The 23,609-nt window shown below is 38.3% G+C and overlaps 1 protein-coding gene across 1 annotated transcript in view; it reads left to right on the plus strand.

Annotated features, from left to right (window-relative positions):
- COL11A1 (collagen type XI alpha 1 chain) overlaps window positions 1-23,609 on the plus strand; it is a 246,369-nt gene that overhangs the window by 157,171 nt on the left and 65,589 nt on the right. Inside the window, exons 37-43 of the mRNA XM_088153779.1 lie at window positions 533-586; window positions 5,354-5,407; window positions 10,872-10,979; window positions 11,834-11,923; window positions 12,336-12,389; window positions 17,550-17,657; window positions 22,582-22,689. Coding sequence (XP_088009905.1) covers window positions 533-586; window positions 5,354-5,407; window positions 10,872-10,979; window positions 11,834-11,923; window positions 12,336-12,389; window positions 17,550-17,657; window positions 22,582-22,689 — 576 coding nt within the window. The remainder of the gene's footprint in view (window positions 1-532; window positions 587-5,353; window positions 5,408-10,871; window positions 10,980-11,833; window positions 11,924-12,335; window positions 12,390-17,549; window positions 17,658-22,581; window positions 22,690-23,609) is intronic.

Below are 23,609 nucleotides of genomic sequence, written 5' to 3' on the forward strand. Positions count from 1 at the left end.
CGGTGATCTTGGAGCCCAAATAAATGAAGTCTGTTACTGCTTCCATTTCTACCATACAATGCCATACATTACTACTGGAATATAATAAATATAAACATATAAATTATATGTACAATATATTGGAATACAATATAGCTGTCTACAGCAGGCAGCCAAAATCCTGGCATTAGATGCCCTAAGAAAATGGTTCTTGGAATCTCAGAAGACTCTTGCTGATTCTAGATCAGCTAAATTCCCCCAAACCTTCCAGCATTTTGATCTCTTCCAGGTCAAGCTGCAAGAAAACTTGTTTTTCTCTGTTACTCTTCAAAGATATGGGGGAGTGATTTCCAGTTCTTGCTTCTCATTAGGGCATATCAAATAATCAACCAAGATCATGCCCAGGCAATCAACAAAGCATAACCACCGTCTCAGTAAGAGAATAGTAAGTTTGAAGAGCCAGCTTGAAACACAGATGTGTCACTAAGGTGACTGACTAAAGAGTATCTGTTTTTTGGAAGTGACATTTCATTTATTTTGTTTCCCACTGCAGGGACCACCTGGAAAGGATGGCTTGCCTGGGCACCCAGGACAACGGGGAGAAACTGTAAGAATGTTGTTTATACTGCTATATATGTTCATCTGTTTAGCTTACTCTATTGGGTGGAAATGTGATTCACGTAATAACAAAAAGGACTTAATTATGTTCTTGTTCCATGATGTGGTCAATTAGGTTTATTTTTGAGTATCATTGTTAAATAGGCATCTTTTTTGGCTGTCCACCTAAAGATGGATAGGACATCAGGGTTATGCTTCAGATAGCATCTGTTTGATCCAGAACATCCCTTGGTATGTTCAGTGAACTGTTTCCTCTCGTTCTGAAGAACCTGTTAGAGGCTTCAACAATGCCATATACTTGCCTTTGCATCCCATGCCAGTTCTGGAGACCCATGCTTACCTTTGGCAAGACCTTCTGTTCATGTAAAGCTTCCTAAATGAATAACATCTGCAAAATTCCTGTTACTCCAGACTAGCAGTTCTCAAGCATTTTGGTCTCAGGATCTCTTTACATTCTTAAAAATGATTGAGAACCCCCAAAGAGCGTTGGTTTATGTGGGTTTTATCTACTGATATGTACTGTATTAGAAATTAAAACTGAGAAATGGTAAAATGTTTATTTATTTGACTTCATGGACCCCATGAAAGAGTCTCAGGGACCCCCACTTTGGGGGATTTTGTAAAAATTGCCCAAAAATTCATTGCTACATTCATAGACTTTGGTAAGTTATAACTGAATTACAATTGTTTCTTCCTATTCATGCTGTCAAAGTGAAGTGAACATAAAATAAAACCTTAAACTAACAGGCCATTTGTGGGGAAGATGTGTTTGTTAAAGCCAAGTGTCCAGTAAATCTGAATCTTTGTCATTTGTGTCAGTTTACATTATTTATGTCATTAAATAATTGCCATAAATTATGTCATTGGCAGTAAAACTTTAATAAACAACCCCTCTCCCATCCCTCAGGACTGACTTTTTCATTAGGCACAATAGGTGCTATGCCTAGGGCCGACAAATATATTTTAATTTTTTTTAATAATAATTTTTTTAAATTATTCATCCTGATTTAATTATGTTCATGCCTTTTAATTAAAAACAGGCAAGAAATGCCCAAAATTTGAACATCAAAATGATGGCCTTATTTGTAATCTATAGGCATACGGTGAATATTAAAATTTAGTAACTTGGATGATATGTAGCAGACATCATAATTAATCGGCAACAACTGATTATTATTACAAAATAATGCATATATTATTTACTATTCTGTATTTATCTGTAAAAATATGAAGAACATATTAATTTAATTTATTTATTCTATTTGGACACTGCTGGACTCCAACCAATTTAATTTTCAATACTATTATTTTTATGGAGGAAGGGAGGAGCCCATGAAGGCAAAAGTGCCTAGGGCCCACAAAAATCATAATCTAGCCCACCCCACATGCCATTTAATGTGTGTCTGTTAAATGGGGGAAGAATCCAAATGTCTCCATTATTTGAAGTCTGCTGAATTAAAGTCTGTTAAACCAAAGTGTTGTAAATTCAGAACATGTTTCATGGCATTTTGACAACAAGTAAAAACTGCTTTCAGTTTCAGTGATCCTGATGAACTACCAAAATGTATTTTTGATGCTATTATGTTGTTTGTTATAAATCTTGTTTTAATTATGTTGATTTTGTTATCATTATTACTGCTGTAGCCAATGGAAAATCAGGGATGTATATTTGTATATTGCTAAATGGATGAATGGATGTATAATTCATACCAGAAGAGTACAATTCACATGTTGAAAACAAAGTTCATAAAAAGTATTTTAAAACTTCAAACTCACTCTCCTTCAAGAATACAGAACAACAACTACCGTCGTGCACAGGAAAGCAGTTTCAGGAAACTGACTTCTGTAGCTCAAAAGTACAGTGTGGCCCCTAGAGCTTCAGTTGCTATTAAAATACAAACGTGACAAAGGGAAATAATAATACAAACTGTATTAAGTTAATTTGAATCTGAATTAAATTAAATCAAATGTAGGTTTTGTAGTGGGTCCCCAATACCCCATTCAAAGGTCAAATGTGGTCCTGTGTCTGCAAAGAAATGTTTATTCCTATCTCCAGCCTGAATGTACCTGGAGAGTATAAGATTGTGAAAGGCTGTGTCAGACCTCTTCCACAGCTTCATTCTTAAGACTCTAAAAATGCAGTAACCCTATAAATTAGGAGTTAAAAATACAAGGAGTTCCCATTTATATCTGTCTCACAGGCATCCGGGAGGTAAGGAGGAGCCAAAGAGGACATCAGAAGATGTCACCACACAAATGTTGTGACTTCCGTACTTGCATCAGATATAGGACTGCAGATACATAATGGTGCTATTTGTGTAATAACACCATTGTACATGTATTGTCGTTCTGACACTGCAGCTTGCGGTAGACACTGCTGGTCAGTTTCAAACTATTTTGCCGCTGCAGATCCCTCTCCTTGAAATACCAAGGGAAAATTCACTTGTCTCCATATCACACATTCTTTCATTCTGAGACAGAATTAGATGTTTGGCCACAGACACAGTAGAACGACATGAAGCTGAAAGAAACGTCAGTCATCCCCACTGAAAAAAATTAACAGATTCAGCAAAATATACCTAATATTCCTTCTTTACCTATTGTTTCTTTTTTCCCCTGTAGTATTCCTCACCTTTCACTTTCCACTGCTAATGCAGTAAGAGTTAGGAATGTGTGGTATGTGTTATCGTGCTTAACGCTGTTCCACTGGAAATAGCACCTTGTCCCAGCCACTTTGCATCTTTCAGCGGAGGTTTGTCCACCTGTTGCCTGCTGCCAAATTCCTTCTTCTGCCCCGAAATGTAACCAAATGGGTTAGCTAAAACAGAGGCTTTATGCAGACACAGAAGAAAATGCAGACAAATTGCTGGTTCACGGGATTCATAATGTGAGCTGAATAGTTCAGTTATTTGCAGATCCATGTATAAGTGGATTTGTCGTTAGAAGAAAATGCTTTAGGAAACCTTTTCATGCTCCCCCCTTTTCTAAAAAAAATCATCTATCATTCTTTGGCATTGTTGATCTCTTTCTTTAAATGGTTGATTTACCACACTGCTACAAGAAAACATCCATCTTTCTGTGGCACTTCCCGTAGTGTGTGCATCAAGTATCGCAGGATTATAGCTCCTCCTAGATTTTGCCTGAAGCAAGCATTCAAGGCAAATTTGGAAACTCCTAAATTGCTAAAAGATCCAAAGCGTTCTGAGAGATATTGGAAGGATATCTTCCAATAGGGAGGATATTTTAATGCAAAGTGTGAAATTTTCTTAAAGGAAATTTCATGCAACCCATTCTATTCATATAGAAAATATTTATCAGAGTTCTTGGTCTGCTTTATTAAAGGCAACATGAAATACATACTGGCCTCTCTTCCTTCATTTTCACACTTACCTCTTTCTTTTTTTAAAAAAAATCAGTCAATATTTCAGGCAGGGATAGGCAGGTTTTCAGAAATCCACTTTTTTCCATTACACTTTTTTCCCTTCCCCTCCTCCTTGTCTCCATGGATGGATGGATGGATGGATGGATGGATTTTTGTGAACATCTGAACACATCTTTATAAGACTGGATGGGGTGAAGTTAGGTTTTCATTCTGTTGTTTTAAAATGCTTATAATAGAAAAGGTTTCATAGAGTTCTGAAAAATGATTTTATGTTGCTAATCCTATGCCTTTAAGTCAGTATTTCTTCTTGCTCTCACTTTTAAAAATTATGGAGGACCCCAAAAGAACTTTTGTTTGTATGGGTTATACTTATCGATATTTAACATATTAAAAATTAAAATTGATGCATTTGTAGAATATTTATTGAATCATGTAAAAATAACAATATTAAACCCATTAGATATTAACAGAAATAAAATATTTATCATGAAAAAGTCCTATTTTTTTAAAATTATTATTATTATTATTATTATTATTATGAAGAAGAAGAAGAAGAAGAAGAATGACATTGTTTTACATTTTTGCAAATAACGTCAATATCTGGCAAATAATTTTGATTTTGTGGACCCCTGAGAGGGGTCTTGGGGGACCCCCAGGGGTCCTTGGACTACATTTTAAGAAACACTGCTTTAGGTAATCACTTGCCTTTCGTGGGCTGAATTTAAGCATATAAATATCCAGGCATTTACAGAGTAGAGCAGAGCTATACAGATGGTGTATGAAATAAGTGGTTTCTTCCCCCACTGTCTAGCGATACATCATACAGAGAGAGGCCCTATACACATGGAAGCTCCTGTACAAACTGGATCTTGTTCTATTGGTATAACAGGCTCACCCCTTACAAGCATACATACAGAAGCTACTTCTTACAGACATTTATGCTGTGTGCACAAGTGCCCCCTGGGGAGGAGTAAATGACTGTTGCTTTACTACAGTACTTTTTAAACACTTATATATTCAGTATAGCTGTACTGGCCAGACTGCTTTTGAACACATTTATTTGAGCTGAACCGAAGCACTGTCTTTTATGCATCTACAGTAATCACTTTCTCAGAAAGTATCTGGTCTATGAAAACTATCTGCTCCTTTGAACCATACCACTGGAGGAACTGCACTCAGAATGATTGGAAATAATAGCTCTTTGAAAGAGTCTTCAATATTTTACATTTAAAGATGCACAACGATAATTGAAATAGTCGTCTTTATGCTCAGAAAATACCAATACCCTCAGATGGCTTTCTTTCCTGTCATCTCTTTAACACTGATCTGAAATGTTCATAAGTATGCATAACTGGTGTGTGTTTTATTTTGTAGGGTTTCCAAGGGAAAACTGGCCCACCTGGCCCTGGTGGTGTTGTTGGACCTCAGGTACAATGTTGTCTAAACTTGATGATTGATTGAACTTGTAACCCACTTTTTCTCATAGAGCTCAAGGTGTTGTACATTGAGGTCTCCCTGCAGGTAACCTCCAAAGATAAATTAGGTTGAGAAAAAAATATTGGCTGAAGTCATCAAGTGAGCTCATGGTTGAATGCCAACTTGAACCTAGGTCTACCTAGGCCAAGGGACCCCAAACCCTTCAGCTCATCTTCATGAAATTTCAGATTGTTCATCAATCCCCAAACATTTATTATATGAAAATAATTTAATAAATACTACTTTAGCTAATAGTACTATGAGTAATAATAGCAACAATAATGGATAATCCCATTGACCCTTAAGGGCTGATATTGACCACTTTGGAGAACCCTGCCCTAGTCCATTCCTTAACTCTTCTGCTACATTTCCTTTGTAAGCTTTAGAGGGAACATTGGCTTGGCCGTATTCATTAACCAACAAGCTCCATCATGGTAGTCCAGTATGTAGCCTAACAGTATGGTCACATAATCCTATAAAAGTTCTCACAATATTGTACCAATTTGCCATTTATGTTAGACCAGTGGCTACATGTTTTTCTGAGTGATCAGTATTTGCTTGTTTGTCCTACTGCCACAGAGATCTATCTTTAGCCATGGAATTCTCAAGTCTATTTGTACAAAGTATCTCCAAAATGAAGCTGCTACAGGTAGTCCTTGAATTACGACAGCAATTGGGACTGGAATTTCCATTGCTAAGCGATGTACTCATAAAGTGCAACCATATCACTTAGTGATGACAATTCCTGCAGTCCCAATTGCCATCATTAACTGAATGGCAGTGGTTGTTAGGTGAGGACCTCCTCTCAATTTCCTACCGGCTTCCCACAACCAAAATAAGTGGGGAAGCCAGCAGGAAGTTGCAAGTCCCAGGCAGCTCGCAAGCAGGCAGACAGGTAAGTGGCTGCTGCCAAGTGGGGGAGGGCATGTAGGGGTGTGCAGGTGGCTGGAGCAGTGCAGCACAAGTGCAGCAAGGCTTGGGTTGGTTGCTGCTAGGTGGGGGAGGGAGCAAGGGGGTGTTAATTTAAATGCTTCAAGGAGAAGAAGCATTACATGAGACCCAGTGTGGTATGGTTGTTAAAGTGCTGGACTGGCACTGGGGAGACTCAGATTTTAGTTTAACTTCAGCCATTGGCAAAGCTCAGAGAGGATGCTTGGGGGGTGCATGGTGGGGGAGGCTCAGGGAGGGTGCACGAGGGGGCTTGGAGAGGGTGTGCAGAGATGCACAAGGGTGTAAGGAAGACATGGCAAGATTCAGGGAGGGTGTGTGGGAGTGCACAAGGGTACGAGAGAGGCACGGTGAGGCTTGGGGAGGGTGCACAAGGGTACAAGGGAGGCTCAGGGAGGGGAGGGTGTGCAAGTGGCTGGCATAAGTGCATAGGGGCTGGGGGAGGGTGTACAGATGGGGGAGACTTACCCCAGCAACTTGCAACCTTTCCTGCTGGCTTCCCCATTGACTTTCTGGGGAAGCCAGCAGGGAAGGTCACAAATGGCAATCATGGGGTGCTGCAACCGGTCACAAGCATAAGCTGGTTGCCAAGCACCCAGATTGCAATTGTGTGACTGCAGGGGTGCTGGGACGGCTGGAACTCCAAGGACTGGTTGTAACCACCATTCATTCAGCACCACTGTAACTTTGAACTGTCGCATAAGTTGAGGACTATCTGTATTGGTTTTACTGAAGCCATATGTCAAGCGAAGGTTGAGGTTTTCATGAGAAAAAGCCCAAGGACTTTCAGTCAAAGGCTCAAAAAGTTTGATGAGATTATCTGTCTGTCTGTCTGTCTGTCTATCTGTTTTAGAGGATTTCTTGCATTCTTATCACATAACCCAGAGAAAATGTCTCTGGTGATGATGTGAATGAGGGTTTAATAAGCTGAAGTTAAATCTAGGTAAGGCAGAGAAATTCTCAGTGAGGAGTAAACTTATTTCTCTGATGCTGGATGGGGTTTGAAAGAGTAAGATACAGTTTGGAGCTGCCCCTTAGCATAGCAGATTTTCCAGATTCATCTGGTACACTAATTATGAACATTTCTGGAGCATGCTGACCTTGGCACCACTTGGTTACATTACTATAGTTTTCTACAGAGTTGTATGTAAAGATCCTTTGAAAGCTGCTGTTTGTCCAAAATATGGCAATTAGAATTACAACGAGCTCTAAAAGAAAATGCGAAACTCCAGTGTTATGCAGCTGTATTGGTCACCAATTCATTTCCAGGTGCAATTCAAGGGACAGCTTATGATCTTCATAATCTGTTAACAGATGGTGACCATCAGACTCCCTAAAATACTGTGTGAATTTGCCTGGCCTGTAATTTAGCTTTAGCAAAGCACCCTTCCTTGTTTGATGTATATCCCACTTTTTCATTTAGCAGGCCAAGGTGGCATACAGAGTGCTACCTTCTTCTAGTTTTTGCCACAAAAAAACCCTGTAAAATAGGCTGGGCTGAGAGGGAGTAAGTGGACGAAACCCCTTGAATGAGATTAGACTGAGATCTGGGTCTCCCCAGTGCCAGTGCAATACCTTAACAATCATACTACACTAGCCATCAGTGTAATGCTTCTTTTCCTTAAAGCATTAAAACCAGGTTTTGCAGGCCTGAAATAGGTACAGGTTGTCCTTGCTTAGCAACCACTCGTTCAGCGACTGTCCAAAGTTACGATGACACTGAAAAAAACAAGACTTGCGACTGGTCCTCAAAGTTGTGGCCGTCACAGCGTCCCCACAGTCATTGTTCATGATTCAGATGCTTGGTAACAGACACACATTTACAATGGTGGCAGCATCCCACAGTCATGTGATCGTCATTTGCAACTTTCACATCTGGCCTCTGACAAGCAAAGTCAGTGGGGAAGCCAGCACGAAGTTGCAAGTTGCACTCACGTGATATTGTGCTTAACGACCCATGGTGATTTGCTTAATGACCACAGCTGGAACTGATATTGTAAATTGGCGCAGTCACATGACATCATGCTTGATGACTGCGGTGCTTAGCGATGGAGTTGCTGGTCCCTATCACTGTCAGTAAGTCGGTACTACTTGTACTTCAGAGCTGTTCCCAAATAGCTGAATGTGTGCATGCATGGTGATATCCACTGTGCATCCACTGTGACCACAGTGAAACAAAGCAGCTTTGCATGCACAGACATGTGCAGAAAGTCAATGACAGCCTCTGAAGCAGCCACACTGACATGCTTTGTTAAATAACTCTTTGTACAGCTTTGCACAGCCCTAATCGAGCATCTTAAATAAACATTTAAAATAAAATATATCAAAGGTGAGTTGTTAATTCCTTTCTGGTGTGAATTAACAGCAGCAAAGATGTTTTTCCTACAATGCCTGAAAGTAAAGTCACTGGATTTCACCAGAAGGAAAATACTTAGGCGGGAGGATTTTGGAGTCACGAAGAGGAAAAAGAGTTGATCTCTGCAAATCAAACTCAGATTAGATACACTGGAAACAGATTTATCAAATTCGGAGACTTAGCCATTGTTATCCAGAATAGTTTTGTGTTCAAAGGGTACAGCTTTGCTTTATAGTAAGCAGTGAACAAATATGATAGTCCACTGCCAGAATAAAATTAGAATGTTCAACTTAATCATTTTTTTAGCAGTTAACTAATTTCAGTGGAGCTTGAAATTAATAAGATCAATAAACCAATGGAAAGCCTAGTAGTGTCAGTGAAAGTATTCCAGAATGGGTGGGGAGTCTCCACAAACTGAGCTTCTGAAAAATGAAGATTGGGAGATTATTTCCATTTTGAATTTAGGATATTGTTAAGAATTAGAAGGTATGACTAAACCAGAAACATGGTTATACTGGCCATTTTATCTTTTAAATTAGCCTTCCCAATCCGGTGTCCTTCAAATGTATTGGGGCTATAACTCCTGGAATAGTCATGGCTGGGCTAATCCAGATTTCTGAGAATTGTTGTTCCAGTACATTTGAAAGGCTCCAGGTTGGAAAAGACTGCTTTAGAAGTCAGAGTTTTCCACTTTTTTTCTGCTCCACTTTAACGACAGGAGCAGTTTAAATACAAGAGAAACAGTGAAACATCGTATGGCTTGGGGTTTTTTTCCCCAACACTTCATTGAAGTGAAACAGCAGGAATCTTACTGAGTGTAAATTTTATCTGAATCAGCCTTTGTTTCCCTTGCCTCTTTTATCGATCAAGCTTTGTTTAATTTGCAAAGTATGATCATGCTGTGTTTGTGTTCGTAAAGATAAATGAAATCTCAGCTCGGTTATATGCCCAATATCCCTGAATATTCCCTACGTTTGTTTTCCATGTCAGACTTTATTTTATTTTTGTGCTCTTTAAGTATGGTGCCTGCTGTCACCAGAAACGATCTATGAACTGAATTCCACTATACATACCCATGTTTACAAGGAGTTTGAGCATAAACTTGTGTCATTGTTAAAGAAAAACAACAACTTGTATCATTATTCTGTGTTGATGTTTCTGATGGCTGCTTAATGTTTATGTTTAAATAACAGTAATTAAAATTCATGTGGCAAAGCACTATGTTCAACTTCCTTTGAACTTTGCTTTAGAACAGGTAGTTCTTAGCTCTTAGTTTTCTAATGCATACCTATGAACAACGAGTTAAATTTGAATTATCTCACAATATTTGAGAAACCTAAGTGAGGGCAGTTAATCAGGTCATGGCGCCTGATGAAGTCCATCTCTGGCCCAAGTGTCTACATGAGTACTTAGGCTACACTGTCCTTTCCCCAAGACAATTTAAACAGTATATCCATGTGCATTAACTCCCTTATATTCGCAGTCAGGATGGGCATCTAATGATCCCAAATATGCATAGCCAGTGTTCAGAGTTGATGGGAATTATACTCTAACACCATCTGCACATAGTTTCTATTTTGCTAAACCAATAACAATATTCTATTAGCCAGTTCCAGCAAGCTATACTCATGCTGTGTGTATAGAAGGGCATATGTACCTAGTAGACTACTCACTGCTTCATGAAGAGTGACACAGGTTTGATAGTGGGGTTTCTGATGAATAGGTAAGGAGTGGGAGTAAGGATTAAGCTAGGCAAGCAGACCTATCCCCCTTCACTTTTTTGCAGTTCAGCAGCGTCAGCCCTTGAGAAGAGGAGCCTTTTAAACTATAAATAACTAGTAAGCATAAGGAGGAAGTACAGAGAAAGCTGACTCCATATTTCTCCCTTTCCTCCTCTTTGTTGGTTGATCCTTTGAATATCAAGCCATTTCTTACCCTTGTGGAGGAGGGGGAAAGTAGTATCCTATTGTAATACAATTATATTTGGGGATTTTAATGCTCAAATAATTCAGCAGCTATTTCAACTTGGGAGTTAACTCAATGCTTTTTAGTTTAAAGTGAGGAATAGTGTGTTATGGTATGGAATAATTAATGCCATGTTTTTGAATTTAGGGTCCTACTGGGGAGACTGGTCCAATTGGTGAAAGAGGTCACCCTGGTCCTCCAGGGCCACCAGGTGAACAGGGTCTTCCTGGTGCTGCAGGGAAAGAAGGTGCTAAGGTATATGTTCACTTTTCATAAACTTATGAAAATTTATACTGTGGTTCATGGAATACATTTAGTACTTGGCCATCAAGTCATCTGTCTGGGATTTGCAGCTGCATTCTTGCCTTGCAATTTCTGCACTGAACAGCGAATTGAAGTAAATAGCTTCTATAATCCTTTCCAACTTTGTGATCCTAGACATGTTTTTCTTTTCTTCCAGTAGAGAACCACAAAGATCATTGTGGGACTTGCTACACAAATCGGATTACATTTTGGCACAAGTGAAGTAGCACTTGCCATAACATACAATCCTCTCTTAATTGAACAAGATGGAAGGTCTAAATTGTAAAAGGCTCCAAAGTTCAAAAGTAACAAGCTTGTGAACTTTAACAGACCAAAGGTTTTGAATGGAATGACAAGATAACCATTTCGTTGCCATGTAATTAATTATGCTATAATTTTCTCTGAAGGTATAAAAGTGCAAGGTTGAAGCTTGACGCTTTGGATTTTGAGGTGCTGCATTTAAAAATACAGATTCACCACGCTTTAATATAAACTGGAACTTGTATGACATAGCAGCTTCCATGTAACTACCTTTGTGATAAAAACCAAAATGAGATCAAGTTAACAAAGGGGGTGTTTACTTATAAAAGACACATTCCTGATTCAGGAGCACGTTTAAAAAATATCACACATTCTGTTCAGTATTGACATAATTTTCAGAACTTACCTATAAGTAAGCCCTCTTTATTAGAGTTGCAATTATAATACAGTATATGTGATGATTCATCGATGAACTGCCTGTTTTTGTTTTGAAAACTGGGCTTTAATGGCCAAATTTTGGTAAAGACTATTTTCTGTTTTCCTAGGGTGATCCTGGTCCTCAAGGCATTTCTGGAAAAGATGGGCCTCCGGGACTACGTGGTTTCCCAGGAGAAAGAGGTCTGCCAGGAGCTCAGGTAAAGTTAGAAGGACCAAAAGGGGAAGGAACATTGATGATATGGTGATTTGATTTGGTGGTATCTGACCCTTAAGTGCATTGGTCAAGGAAGACCCAGATTTCCAGGCCCACAAAACTGGTCATCCCTGTCTTGAACATTGCAATAAAACATTATCTGCTTAACATTTGTAGGCTTAATTAGTAGTTAAGTCATTGTGAGGAGGTAGGCAATATGGAACCATTCATTAAGCTGAATATTAATAAAAGCATTGGCTTAAAAGAGATGTGTTTATTTTACGTCTATTTTTTTTTCTTTTTGTTCTCAGCCCATAAAGAATTAATGTTTATAGAACAAAGTTTTAAAATTTGTGTTGAAATGCTTTGTGGTATTTATCTTCAATAATAATAATAATTTCTTATGACTTTGGTAGGGTTCAGCAGGTCTGAAAGGAGGTGAAGGTCCCCAAGGTCCACCTGGTCCAGTTGTAAGTAGGATTAGCCTGCAGTGTATGGAACAATGACATTTTTCACAGAAGATGTGTGTGTGTGTGTGTGGGTGGGTGTGGGTGTGTGTGTGTATGTACATACACAATTTCTTTTTATTTCTTTCATGCTGCTATGTGTGTGTGTGTGCATGCACACTCTTGTAAAGCTATACAAATGTATAATGTGTATCATTCAGATCTGTCAGTAGCAGTTTCCTAGTAATTACAGGAACTAACGACTCCATAAAAAAGAAGAGACTCTAAACTTAAATGCGTTGGCCTCTCTCAAACCTGCTGTTAGCTGCAGGGGGCAAATTGCCTTTCCTTGTTCATTAGATATTTCAAGGCAAAAAAAAAAAAAAATAATCTGCCTCTAGTGGCAGGAAATTGAAAAGCACGGTTTATAAACTAGAGACAGATAGGAAATTCTTTCCTGTATTCTTTTGCTTCCAAAATACATGGAATACAACATTAGGGCCAAATTACAAATTAGGTTACTCATGTTTCAAAAGGCACCTGCTTAAACCACCCATTTTTGTTCTGAAGAAAAAGCAGCTGAAGTGTACTGATCCAGACCACACTGCACACTTCCAGATCATGGATCTGTGTCAATTCCTGTCAGAAATCATATCCTCCCCCTCTTGTAATTTGCACCCACAGATGTTGTTTACTACAAACTGTCTTTTGCTAGACAAATGGCAGCTGGGAGGGGCAAGCAGAGATTTTCCTCAGGAAACCAGCACAAGAGTCCTATCCGGAATATATTTCAGGTGAAGTACCTGCAGCTGTCTTTCCTTCTGTACCAAATTGGCCAGTTTAAGCGTGTTCATTTTGTTTAAAGTAGCGTGCACTGTACCCTTCAATTATATACAAAAATCCCTGAGAATAAATCTGTCTATGGCTGTTTTTGAGTTGAAAGCAAAGTTATTTATGCGGAGCTCTGAAGGACTTACATCACATGGCTGCTGTTGGAGAATATTCCCATCCTGGCACTGTATGCTGAAAGAACGGCAGGATTGTCAGTGGTGTGCACTGACACCCATGAACTTTGCATCTTTTTTGTTTATTTGGCACTACAAGACTTTCTGACAAAAGTCAGATCGTTTCTGAGCTGTGTTACCAGGATTAGAACTCAAAGCGAATGCATTTTTACAAGCAGTAGCATCATTATTCTCAAACATGAAATGATTTCCCAGATTAGCAGTTTCAACCATTGAAAGGAGTCTTATACCCAGTAGTGTGCAGGAACCAGCTCCTCCTGGCTTACAAGAGCCTACTGCTAAATGTTCAGGACTTTTGTGAGCTGTTTGAGAATAGAGCTGAGCCGCAATGCCTAACGCACCGATCAGCTGTTTGGCAGTTAGCAGCGTGGAGGCCAGTTATACATTTATCAGCACACCACTGCTTTTATCCTTTATTTGTCAAAACAGTGGGGATCGGCTGGTCCTTCTATCACTGCTGTCTGTATTGGATGTGATAGACAGGGATTCCCTTTTGCCTATCCAAAACTCAGCTTTTTAATCTATACATACCTTACTTTGGTTCCAGAGGATGGAAGTTTGGTATTAAAACCAGTTCATGTATGTGTAGTTGAGAGCCAATAGAGGTTCTGTCAGGTTTTGGGCAGGAAGAGTTTTGGGGTCTTTTGGTGAGAGAGTTGGCTGGAGTCCTGGAGGTGGGGCAACCTCAGGCAAGTTTGGAAGAGTTGCTTGAGAATTGCATTATCATTTCCCCCCATTTTATCTCTTTTTTGCATTTTATCTCTTTTTCACTATGTTAGGTGTGTAGAACCCTCTCTCCCTCTCCCTCTCTCCCTCTCCCTCTCCCTCTCCCTCTCCCTCTCCTTTAATAAAGTTGATTTTTGTTTACATCCTGGAGTTGACCACTTGCCTTCTAGCACCTGCCTCACCTTGGCTGAGCTACAGTCTCTCCAAGAGGTTTTGTCTGTTTTCCCTTTCTGTAGTTAGCCAGACCCAGGGTAAGATGAGGATTTCCCCTTCAATCCTCCCTTGGTTCCCCCAGAGGGCTGGGTGGGAGTGAGAAACCAAGGGGTAGTGGCAGCAAAGGGACCTGCTTTTCCAGTCGCTGTCCTTCCCACATGGGGGATTATCTCAGAAGTGAAGAACCTGAAGAGAAGGCTGGTTAAATCCTGAGGGGACCTTTCCTTATTACGGCAGTAGAAATTCTCTGCTTTCCACCAGTCCATATTCTACTGACTGTTGGGTAACAGCAGAGTCATAAGATTCAGCCCGGGCTGGATTACACTATATCACTTTTAATATGTGTGTGAGTTAGCATAGCTGTTTTGTCCCTTTATATATGTGATTTCATACAACTGCATGTACATAAAAGGAAGCACACAGATACAGTTATAGATAAATACAATGTATATGTGCATGGGTATGAATAACTGTTCCTTAATGTTAATATTAATTTAATTGTTGTACTCCTCCCAGAGTCACTTTGCATGAGATGGGCGGCTATATAAATACGATAAATAAATAAAATAAATAAATAAAATATAGACCAGTGTTTCTTAAACTTTTTGCTCTCAGGACCCCTTCCCACTTTTAAAAATAATGGATTCATAAAATATTTATTGAATCATGTAAAAATAACCATATTAAACCCATTAGATATTAACATAAATAATTTTTCATGAAAAAACCCTACATTTTTTAAAGAAATAAAAAATAATGATAACAAGGGTGACATTGTTTCAAATGTTTGCAAATATCTTCAAAACCTGGCAAATCATTTTGATTTTTCAGATGTCAGAGGGGATCTTGGGGGACCCCCAGAGGTTCTTGGATCACACTTTAAGAAACATTGATAAACACTGTGCTTTTGTGATTCTCTATTAGCAAATTCTCAGAACCTTATTGAAGTATGCAGAAGAAAGATCAGGCTATAAGTCCAAAACCTCTTCCCCCCCCCCCCCCAATTTCAGGATATCTTCTGCAGATTTTGAAGTCTTAAACATATACACATTTTCCACTCAAAACAGAATAGCTAAAAAACATAATAGCTAACCTCTATGGGCTAAGGCTGTAGTTGCTATGAAATTTAATTCTCAGTCTCTTGGAGTCTTGATTAAAACAAAGCATTTATTATATGCTTTTGAATCATGCCAAGTTAATATTTAAGATTGGTCCTCATTTTTTGTTGTTTTGTTTCTGATTTGGGCATTCTAAGCATGCAGTCAGCTATGCCAAAGAAAACAAATCAGAAAACAAATATTATTTATCGTAAATATGCTTTAAAGACATTATTGCTTTATCAAGACAACCGAAAATGAAAAGCAGTATGGTATACAGGTAGTTCTCATTTAACAACCACAATAGGGACTGAAAAAATTGTCGTTAAGCAGTGCGGTCATTAAGCGAGGCATCATGTGACCACACCCGATTTTACGACATTTTTTGCAGCAGTCGCTAAGCAAATCACCATAATCATTAAGTAAATCATATGGTCGTTAAGTGAATCATGTGGTCATTACGTGACTCACACAGTGTAAAGTTCTTCCAGCATCCAATCAGGCTGGTAAGTTCTGAACTAACTGAAATTTCTAAACTAGCCCTACAAGCAGTAATTAAAACCTAGAGGTTATCAGAATGTGCACCAAAATGTTAAAATCATTTTCTTCCAAAAGTGATATGTTTGGTGCTTCTAGAGTTGACACAGTTTGTAATTAAAAAATACTCCTGGGTTTTCATATCTGGTGGCAAATTAAAAACTGTTGAGCAGTCAAGAAGAATCAATACATTCACACTTTTTTCTTACTCCCGTCCTTTACCTCCATTCCCAAGAAACCAGCTTGGAACTCTTTACAATGGATGTATTTCTTTTCTTTGTTATATGCCATGGAACCTGGCTAACTCACCCCCCAGATTTCTACCTCTTCATTTCCTGAGGAGGCCAGCTCTCCTGAGTGCTCTTTCAGCCCCTGGCTCCAAAATTACACTCTTTTCTTTCAGAGAACTGCTTCATTTCTCTATTCTCTCTTCCATTTAGGTCTTCCAGCAACCTCTTTTTATTTCCCCCCCGATCTCTCTATTTCACATCCCAAGACAAGGCTTTTTAAACAGAAAGGGTGAAACCAAACTTCTTTTGGTTTTGCCTGGATAAACTTTCTTCTGTCCTTCTCCCTCCTTGAGGCTAGGATTCCAAGGTGATGAAATAAACTTCTGCTTTTCATAGTGTCATCCCCGTGGCTTACATGTATTCAGGTATGCTTTACTAGGAAAGCAAATGTGTTGATTCCTTCTCGGAAGGGTGTATAGAGCGTCTGGAGAATGAATTGGGGCAGTGGGAGGTTTGCCTGCTTTGCCTACATGCAGCAGATTCTAGAGCTAATGGGGGTTGCCCATTCATTACAATAACTGGTTCTGGAGTTACTGGTATCAATGAATTCAGATGTCTAGAAGGACAAGTATTCATAATTATAGTATATTCTTTACAGAGGTCTGGTGGATTCTTTTTGGTGGACCTATATTCTACCAAATACTTTCAGAATTCTTCCATAGTTTTGAAATATGTGGGCGTCATCTACTGCAGTAGCATAATCCTGAATGGCAGATGTGGCTGGCCCTGAGTAGGAAGTAGAAGGTAATACTAAGATATTCCATCCGTTCACTGCCTGATAAATTCCAATAGAACTGTTCCTTGAGCCATATGAATCAGTCCCAGGATGCAGTGGCTTTTCATGGCTCAAGAAGAATGCTTACTTCTCAAAAGAGTTTTTTAAAAGAAAATACGTTCAGAGGGTACAGATTTTCATTACCATATCTGTGGTATATATCTTTGTTTACTTTTTTACTATATGGTATCATTTTGCTTTTGACTCCCAACATTTCCTAAAATGCAAAGCGCTACTGTTACAAATACCTTTACATAATTCTGTTCTATGCCAATTATTCCAGATAACTTCCAGTTTAGTAGGGTGTCGGGTTAGAAGCTTAAGAAAGCCCTTGATCTGTGTTCTCAAAGAACCTTTGGCAATCAGAAAAGATAGCACAGTTCAAAAGTGTGATTCCATATAAGACAACTCCTTCTATCTTATACCACATAAGTACCAAACATTTAGGCACTTTCCAGTATTAATTGTTTGTTTAGCACATCAGCCCTGAAATAAACTATTAATTCTTCTTTACATTTTAGGGTTCCCCTGGTGAACGTGGCCCAGCAGGCACAGCAGGTCCAATTGGCTTACCAGGGCGTCCTGGCCCTCAGGGTCCCCCGGGTCCTGCAGGAGAAAAGGGAGCTCCGGTGAGTAATTCTGAAGACAGCACATATTAAGACTATTATATTACAAAACCTATTACTTTTCATATTTGCTAATGTTAGTTCTTCACACTCCAGTACTTTTCTATTGCGTATGTGCCAGGCGTACTCCTTTTTTACAGTATTTACAGCAGAGTTCTGCAAAAATTTAATTAAACTCTATGACATTTTGGTACACTTTATCAGACCCTTAAAACCTAGGGAAAGAGGTTAAGCAGAGCTAATAATTATGAACACTATAGCGGCTGTGTTTGATTATAAAATATTTTGTTAAAATGTAGGTTTGTTTTAAACTTGGTGCCCTGTTCTATTTTAATGTACTCATTTATTTTTTTCCTCTCTTATCAGATTTCATTACAGTTATTCCTACTGCATACTGTCTTTTTATTAGGTATAGCTTGTAAGTGCAAATGTATATTGATAGATGAAAAGACTCTTAGAATTCAGCATAATAGGTGCTTCATGTGAATCTTATGTTACAAGTTCAGTGTCATTGAGATAAATGAATGCTTAATTGTAACTTTAAAAATTGTGCCTTACATACTAAAAACTGCATAATTCTATTCTTTTCTTTTTTTTTGCTTCTTAGAGAAAATTTCATTATATCCCATAAGTTAAAAATATTATGGAGTCCTTGGTAGAGTCCTAAAAAATATTAGCTAGAACTCATCAAGGAAGCTCTGAGACCAAGATGATCTCTCTTATTCTCTAAAAGCAGATCCACCTGTAGGCCAATCAGATTTTGAAATTAAGGAGAATCAAAACCACTTTATAGAATAGCTTAGGAAAAGAGTTCTATTGCAATGCATGAGGGTGGAAAGAGACTTTATTTGATGCTAAAACTGTTACATTAAAGTTTACTTTTCTGAAATAGATCTTACCACTTAAACAACTTCCAAGCGGTTTGAATCTCACTTATGAAGGAACTTCCACTTTTGTGATATTCGCTTGTCCAAACCCGTCCCCGCCAAGTCAAATGACATTTTTGCCTTTGTCCATTTGTCAAAAACTCAGTAGGTACAGATATTACTATCATGGGGAAGATCATATTGTACCTTCCTGCTATGTAGCTGTTAAAAATGAGAACCCTAAAAAGAATAACTGAAAGAGATAATAACCTTAGTTCAGTACACAAATTTTGTTGTCTGGTCCAAACTTTCAAATTCTGTTTATTTTTACTATTGGTTTTCATTTCAAATATTGTTTTGAACTCTATCCAATTTATGAAGAAATTTGTGAATGTTCATAAGCTGTTATTTTGAAATATTAAAAGAAATTATCATCCTTCACTACCAATTTCGTACATAGCACTGTTATATCAAGTTCCCTTAATTCTATACCATTGGCTGAGAATTAGATACTAGCATAATGTTGTAAATTTTTAAAAAATGCAGAAGAGAAAGGGGAAGTTTATACACAGCTGTTTTGGGGAAGCAATTGAACTTTTGTTTTTATAACACTTCTCTCAGTTCAGAGACTGGGCAGTGTTTGGATTTCAGTACATAAGGAAAGGCAAACTCTCCTTAGTTTCTAAAGAATATGTGAGGACTCACTGGGTATGAGAATGGGATTGGGCCCAATAGCCCTGCTCTACATGCACTTTCTTGCTCCCTCATTCTATACCTTGGTCCCTCTGAACCTGAGTTCTGAGCTGGCAACTCAACATGGCAGCTGGAAATGGAACAGCACAGCACAGTGCAGGGATGACATAAAGAGGAGGTCAGCATGTATAGCCATAGCTCCTAGCAATTATAAACCCTCATGCATTCTTCAGAATGTGTGAAAAAGCTACAATCTTGCCAGAAACAAAGCATATGAAACTTAATCCAATAAGTTATTACCATATTTACTAACAAGAAGACAATTTATTTCCCCCCAAATAATTACCTGACGGTGGGGACAAATCCCTTTATATTCATAGAACATTCTGTTGAAAATCAGCCAAAGGCCCAGAGCTGCAAACCGTTGCAGATCTTACTGCTAAAAACATGATCTCTTTGAAATTAGCCATGATAGTGTGATGTGATATGGGTGAAACAGATTGGGATTTATCTCTGATACTGAAAGACTAGTTTAAGAGCAAAGGACAGGAAGATGGCACACCCAACCTAGTACTAGAGTAGAGAGGAGCAACCCAGGTCACCAAAGAATGACTTGTGCTGCTGGTCCCCCTGATTTTTAGCATCTGCTACCTGAGATAACTTCCGCATTCTGCTAATCGATAGGACCATGCCCATCCTCACACCTCAGATTCCTTAGAAAGCGTGGTTGAATTAGGATAGTCTAACATTTATTGCATATACATCCAATTACATATACTTAGATTGGATTCAAGCAAAAGTTGTGTTTATATGTAATGAAATCTGAATGCTTGCCTCCAGTGGTGATCCACTGCCATCTTTCTGCTGGAGATATTTGCATATTGAACATAAATGCCTGCAGGAAAAGAGTAAGTGTACATAAGAATATTCATGTTTTTGTTTTCATATGAGCCAGAACCGTGAGGCTACTGTCCTGCAGATATTTGAATTCAGTATAAGTAGTCCCCAGATTAAGAACACCCAATTTAAGGACAACCAATAGTTAAGAACAGAGCCTACTGTAGCAAAATTCAAGTTAAATACACAATGGTTCAAGTTCATTATGCAATACTACTTATACAGTAGTACAGTAATACTGTTCCAGCTTACATACAAATTTGACTTAAGGACAGACCTCAGGGAATGGAACTTGTTCATAAAATGGGGACTACCTATCCATTGAAGATCTATAGGAGATGATGCCAGTAGGCAACATCAGTGGAGGAAGAGGGTTTGGAATTCATAAGATGTCAATAGAGCTAAACTTAGTGGGATTTCTGTGGAAGTTAACATGGCTTTACTTAGTACAGTTGAATTGTTCACATTGATTTCAGTGGGACTGTAGTGCAATTCACTGATTCTGAAATGAATCCATTATCTGTGTTTCTACATATAACTGATCCTGCCACAATATGTTACAGTGCAGAGTGCACTGTTCAATGTTCCAGCCAGCTGTGCTTTATTTCAGAATACTCCATTTCATGCCCCTCCTGTTTTATTGACATTGAACTAACTGCTTTATTTTGGTAACATTTATCTCATCAGCTATAAAATTGAAAAAATTGTATTCAGGGTGTGTTTGGGTTTTTTTTAATTCTTTCATATATTTTCATTTTGATTTCTGTCTGTAATCTTTAGGAAGCCATATTATTTGTATTCTCATTTCTATTTCTTGGTCTGTTATTTATAATGCACATATCATAAAGATGTATTGAAATTCTGAAATGCAGACAATGGTTACTGAGCAACTTAAACTATTTTGCAGTATAACATCCTGAATTCTGTAATTTATATGTATGAGTCCTTATCATGGCTGAATGAATAAGGAAGGAAAATCTGAATACTGTGGCTGAATTTGCTAAAATAGATCCATGGATAAAAACTTTTGGAAGGCTTATAGAACAAAGCTGAGGAAACCTGGAAACAATTCCATTTCAACCAGTCAACAATTTTAATTTCTGTTCTTTGCAACTCACATATTGAGCTTGGACAATTGTAGCCAAAGAATCTGCTACATGCTCCTATTCTTTCTTCAAGATATTTATTGTTAGCTCTTTTTTTGTTTCCCAGCTTCAGAGAAACAATCAGTGGTTGAATGGGCAACAGGACTTTTCCGTTGTGTGTCTTGTCTTCCAAATACACTCTCCTGGATACTTTACCTCATTCATGCATTCATTTCTCAAATCCTTTAATTTAAGATTTCAGCTGGAGTGGTACTAAATGTCTCCCCTTGCCTCCAATCTCTTTTGTGGAATGAATGCTCCTCTGAAACAGTAGAGGGATTCTTCATAAGATTGGCTTTTTAAAGCTAATTTTCAAGGGGTTGGCTTACTGTTCTTGACAAGGTGGTTCATGGTGTTTTATTTTTCTCTGTTATTCTAAAACTCCTTGCCTTTACTTCAAGCTTTGTAGGATTGAATAGAGGGTTGAGAACATTATGCCATTCACAAGTTCTGTTGAAAGAAAAGTTGGCTGTAATATACTGTACAACTTTAAAAAGAAACCCTAGTGATTGCTTGAAGCAGCACTAAAACATTTTTGTGATATTCCTCTCTCCAACACCAAATAAATAAAAAATAAGATTTCCTATTCTGCATTTCTTATCCACCCAGAAAACTATCAGACTTCACCACATTCTAAAGATTATTACAATCCAAGGGACCATTTAGACTCTACTCTGAAAACTAATGAACACATTAAACTAGATAGAGTTGACTTCTGAACGTGTTTGTTTTATCTACTCCAGGAAGTATAGCACTATTATCAAAAATGTTTAAAGGTATTTTACAACAGATACAAAGAAGAATTTTGGTACAAACCCTAATTGCTAGAAACGTCTGAAAATAAGTCAGCTTGGCAAGGCTGCTGTGCACCAGGGCTGCATTCATACTCTTGCCCACCAGACTCCTGTGACATTTCAGAGTATTAACATGCTTAGTTTATGTATTTCCTTTAATTCAGTATTCTGCACCACCGTTTTTCTTTTTTAAAACATTCTTTATTAGTCATTAAAAAAAAGGGCAAACGAGCAAGCAAAAGGAGAAAGACAAGAAAAAAAAATTATTGATACAGAAATATAATATTTATAAATGGACAAAGGAAATACCAAGATTGTACAGTTAGTGCTCAGTATATCTTTGATTAGAAATTAACCATAAAAAACATTCTATTACATGAAACTACGTTAAATTATTTTAACAATATAAATAAGAATTTACATTTCTGAGCTAACTCCTCTGGCTTCTCTAGATCTTATAAATCTTTCACCTTTTAATACTATCAGTTATTTACCATTAATAATATGAACCATGCTTTGTTATTGAAAACAGGGTGAAAAAGGTCCTCAAGGACCAGCTGGACGTGATGGAATACAGGGGCCTGTTGGTCTTCCTGGCCCTGCAGGACCAGCCGGTTCTCCTGGAGAAGATGGTGACAAGGTCAGTTGACTGTAGGAAGCCCAGTTGGATAGTCCTTCCTATCTGCAACTTGTGCAACGCAAGTACTTCAGCAGCCACCTCTTTATTCATTGGCAAAATTTCAGTGATAGCATAACATGTTATAGAGATGAAAACGTAATTATATTACTATTCAAATATCATGTTTCAGGTCTCTTCCATATATGGGGGTGGCAGATACAGGACACTCTCCTCTTGGGGCTTCTGTGGGGCTTGAGAAGTTAAGCTACTTATCTATTGGTTCAGCCCCTGCTGCAGAAGAAACATAGTGAAGATAGATTTGCAACCTTTCCACTGGAGTTGCAAGATAGGTGGTTTCTAATCAGCAGGACCTCCTGGATCCTGCGATTTTCTTCTTTTTTTCAGATTGGACCTTGACACTATCTCCCCGTCCTCCACAGTTATACTGAGGACTGGCTTTGCCACTCTCACTACATGGTGGCCATTCAGGGTTTTAAAAAAATGCATGTTTCTTATGAAAAGAAAGAAATACAAAGCAAGAACAGGGAGTCATCTAGATAACATTTTCTGTGTTCCTCCATTGGCCAACTAGAGAGAAAGCTGACTAGTTTAAGGGGGGCAAACACCACATGGGGGGTGAAAACACTGTTTTTATTTGGGCAGGACAATGATGCTGGTGGTCACAGGGGCCTCAGATTGATAAGATGGGGTATATATCTCTCATTTACCCATGCGCACTCCTTCTCAGAACTTTTCAATGAACGATCATTTCTGATTTAATCTAAACCAGGAAAAATGTAGCTTCCAGCTTTGAAACAAATCAGCTAATGTCTATGGTTTATTGAATGTTCCAAAGCTGGTCATTTTAGATGAAATGGGAATCTATTTTAATCAGAAACTTTTCCATTTATTCACAACTCAGAGAGGGGATTATGTGTACA

Source organism: Python bivittatus, unplaced genomic scaffold (assembly GCF_059951505.1).
Source record: "Python bivittatus isolate LINGU-HERP-01145 unplaced genomic scaffold, Pbiv_v1 ctg000700_np1212, whole genome shotgun sequence".
Taxonomy (NCBI): Eukaryota; Metazoa; Chordata; class Lepidosauria; order Squamata; family Pythonidae; genus Python; species Python bivittatus.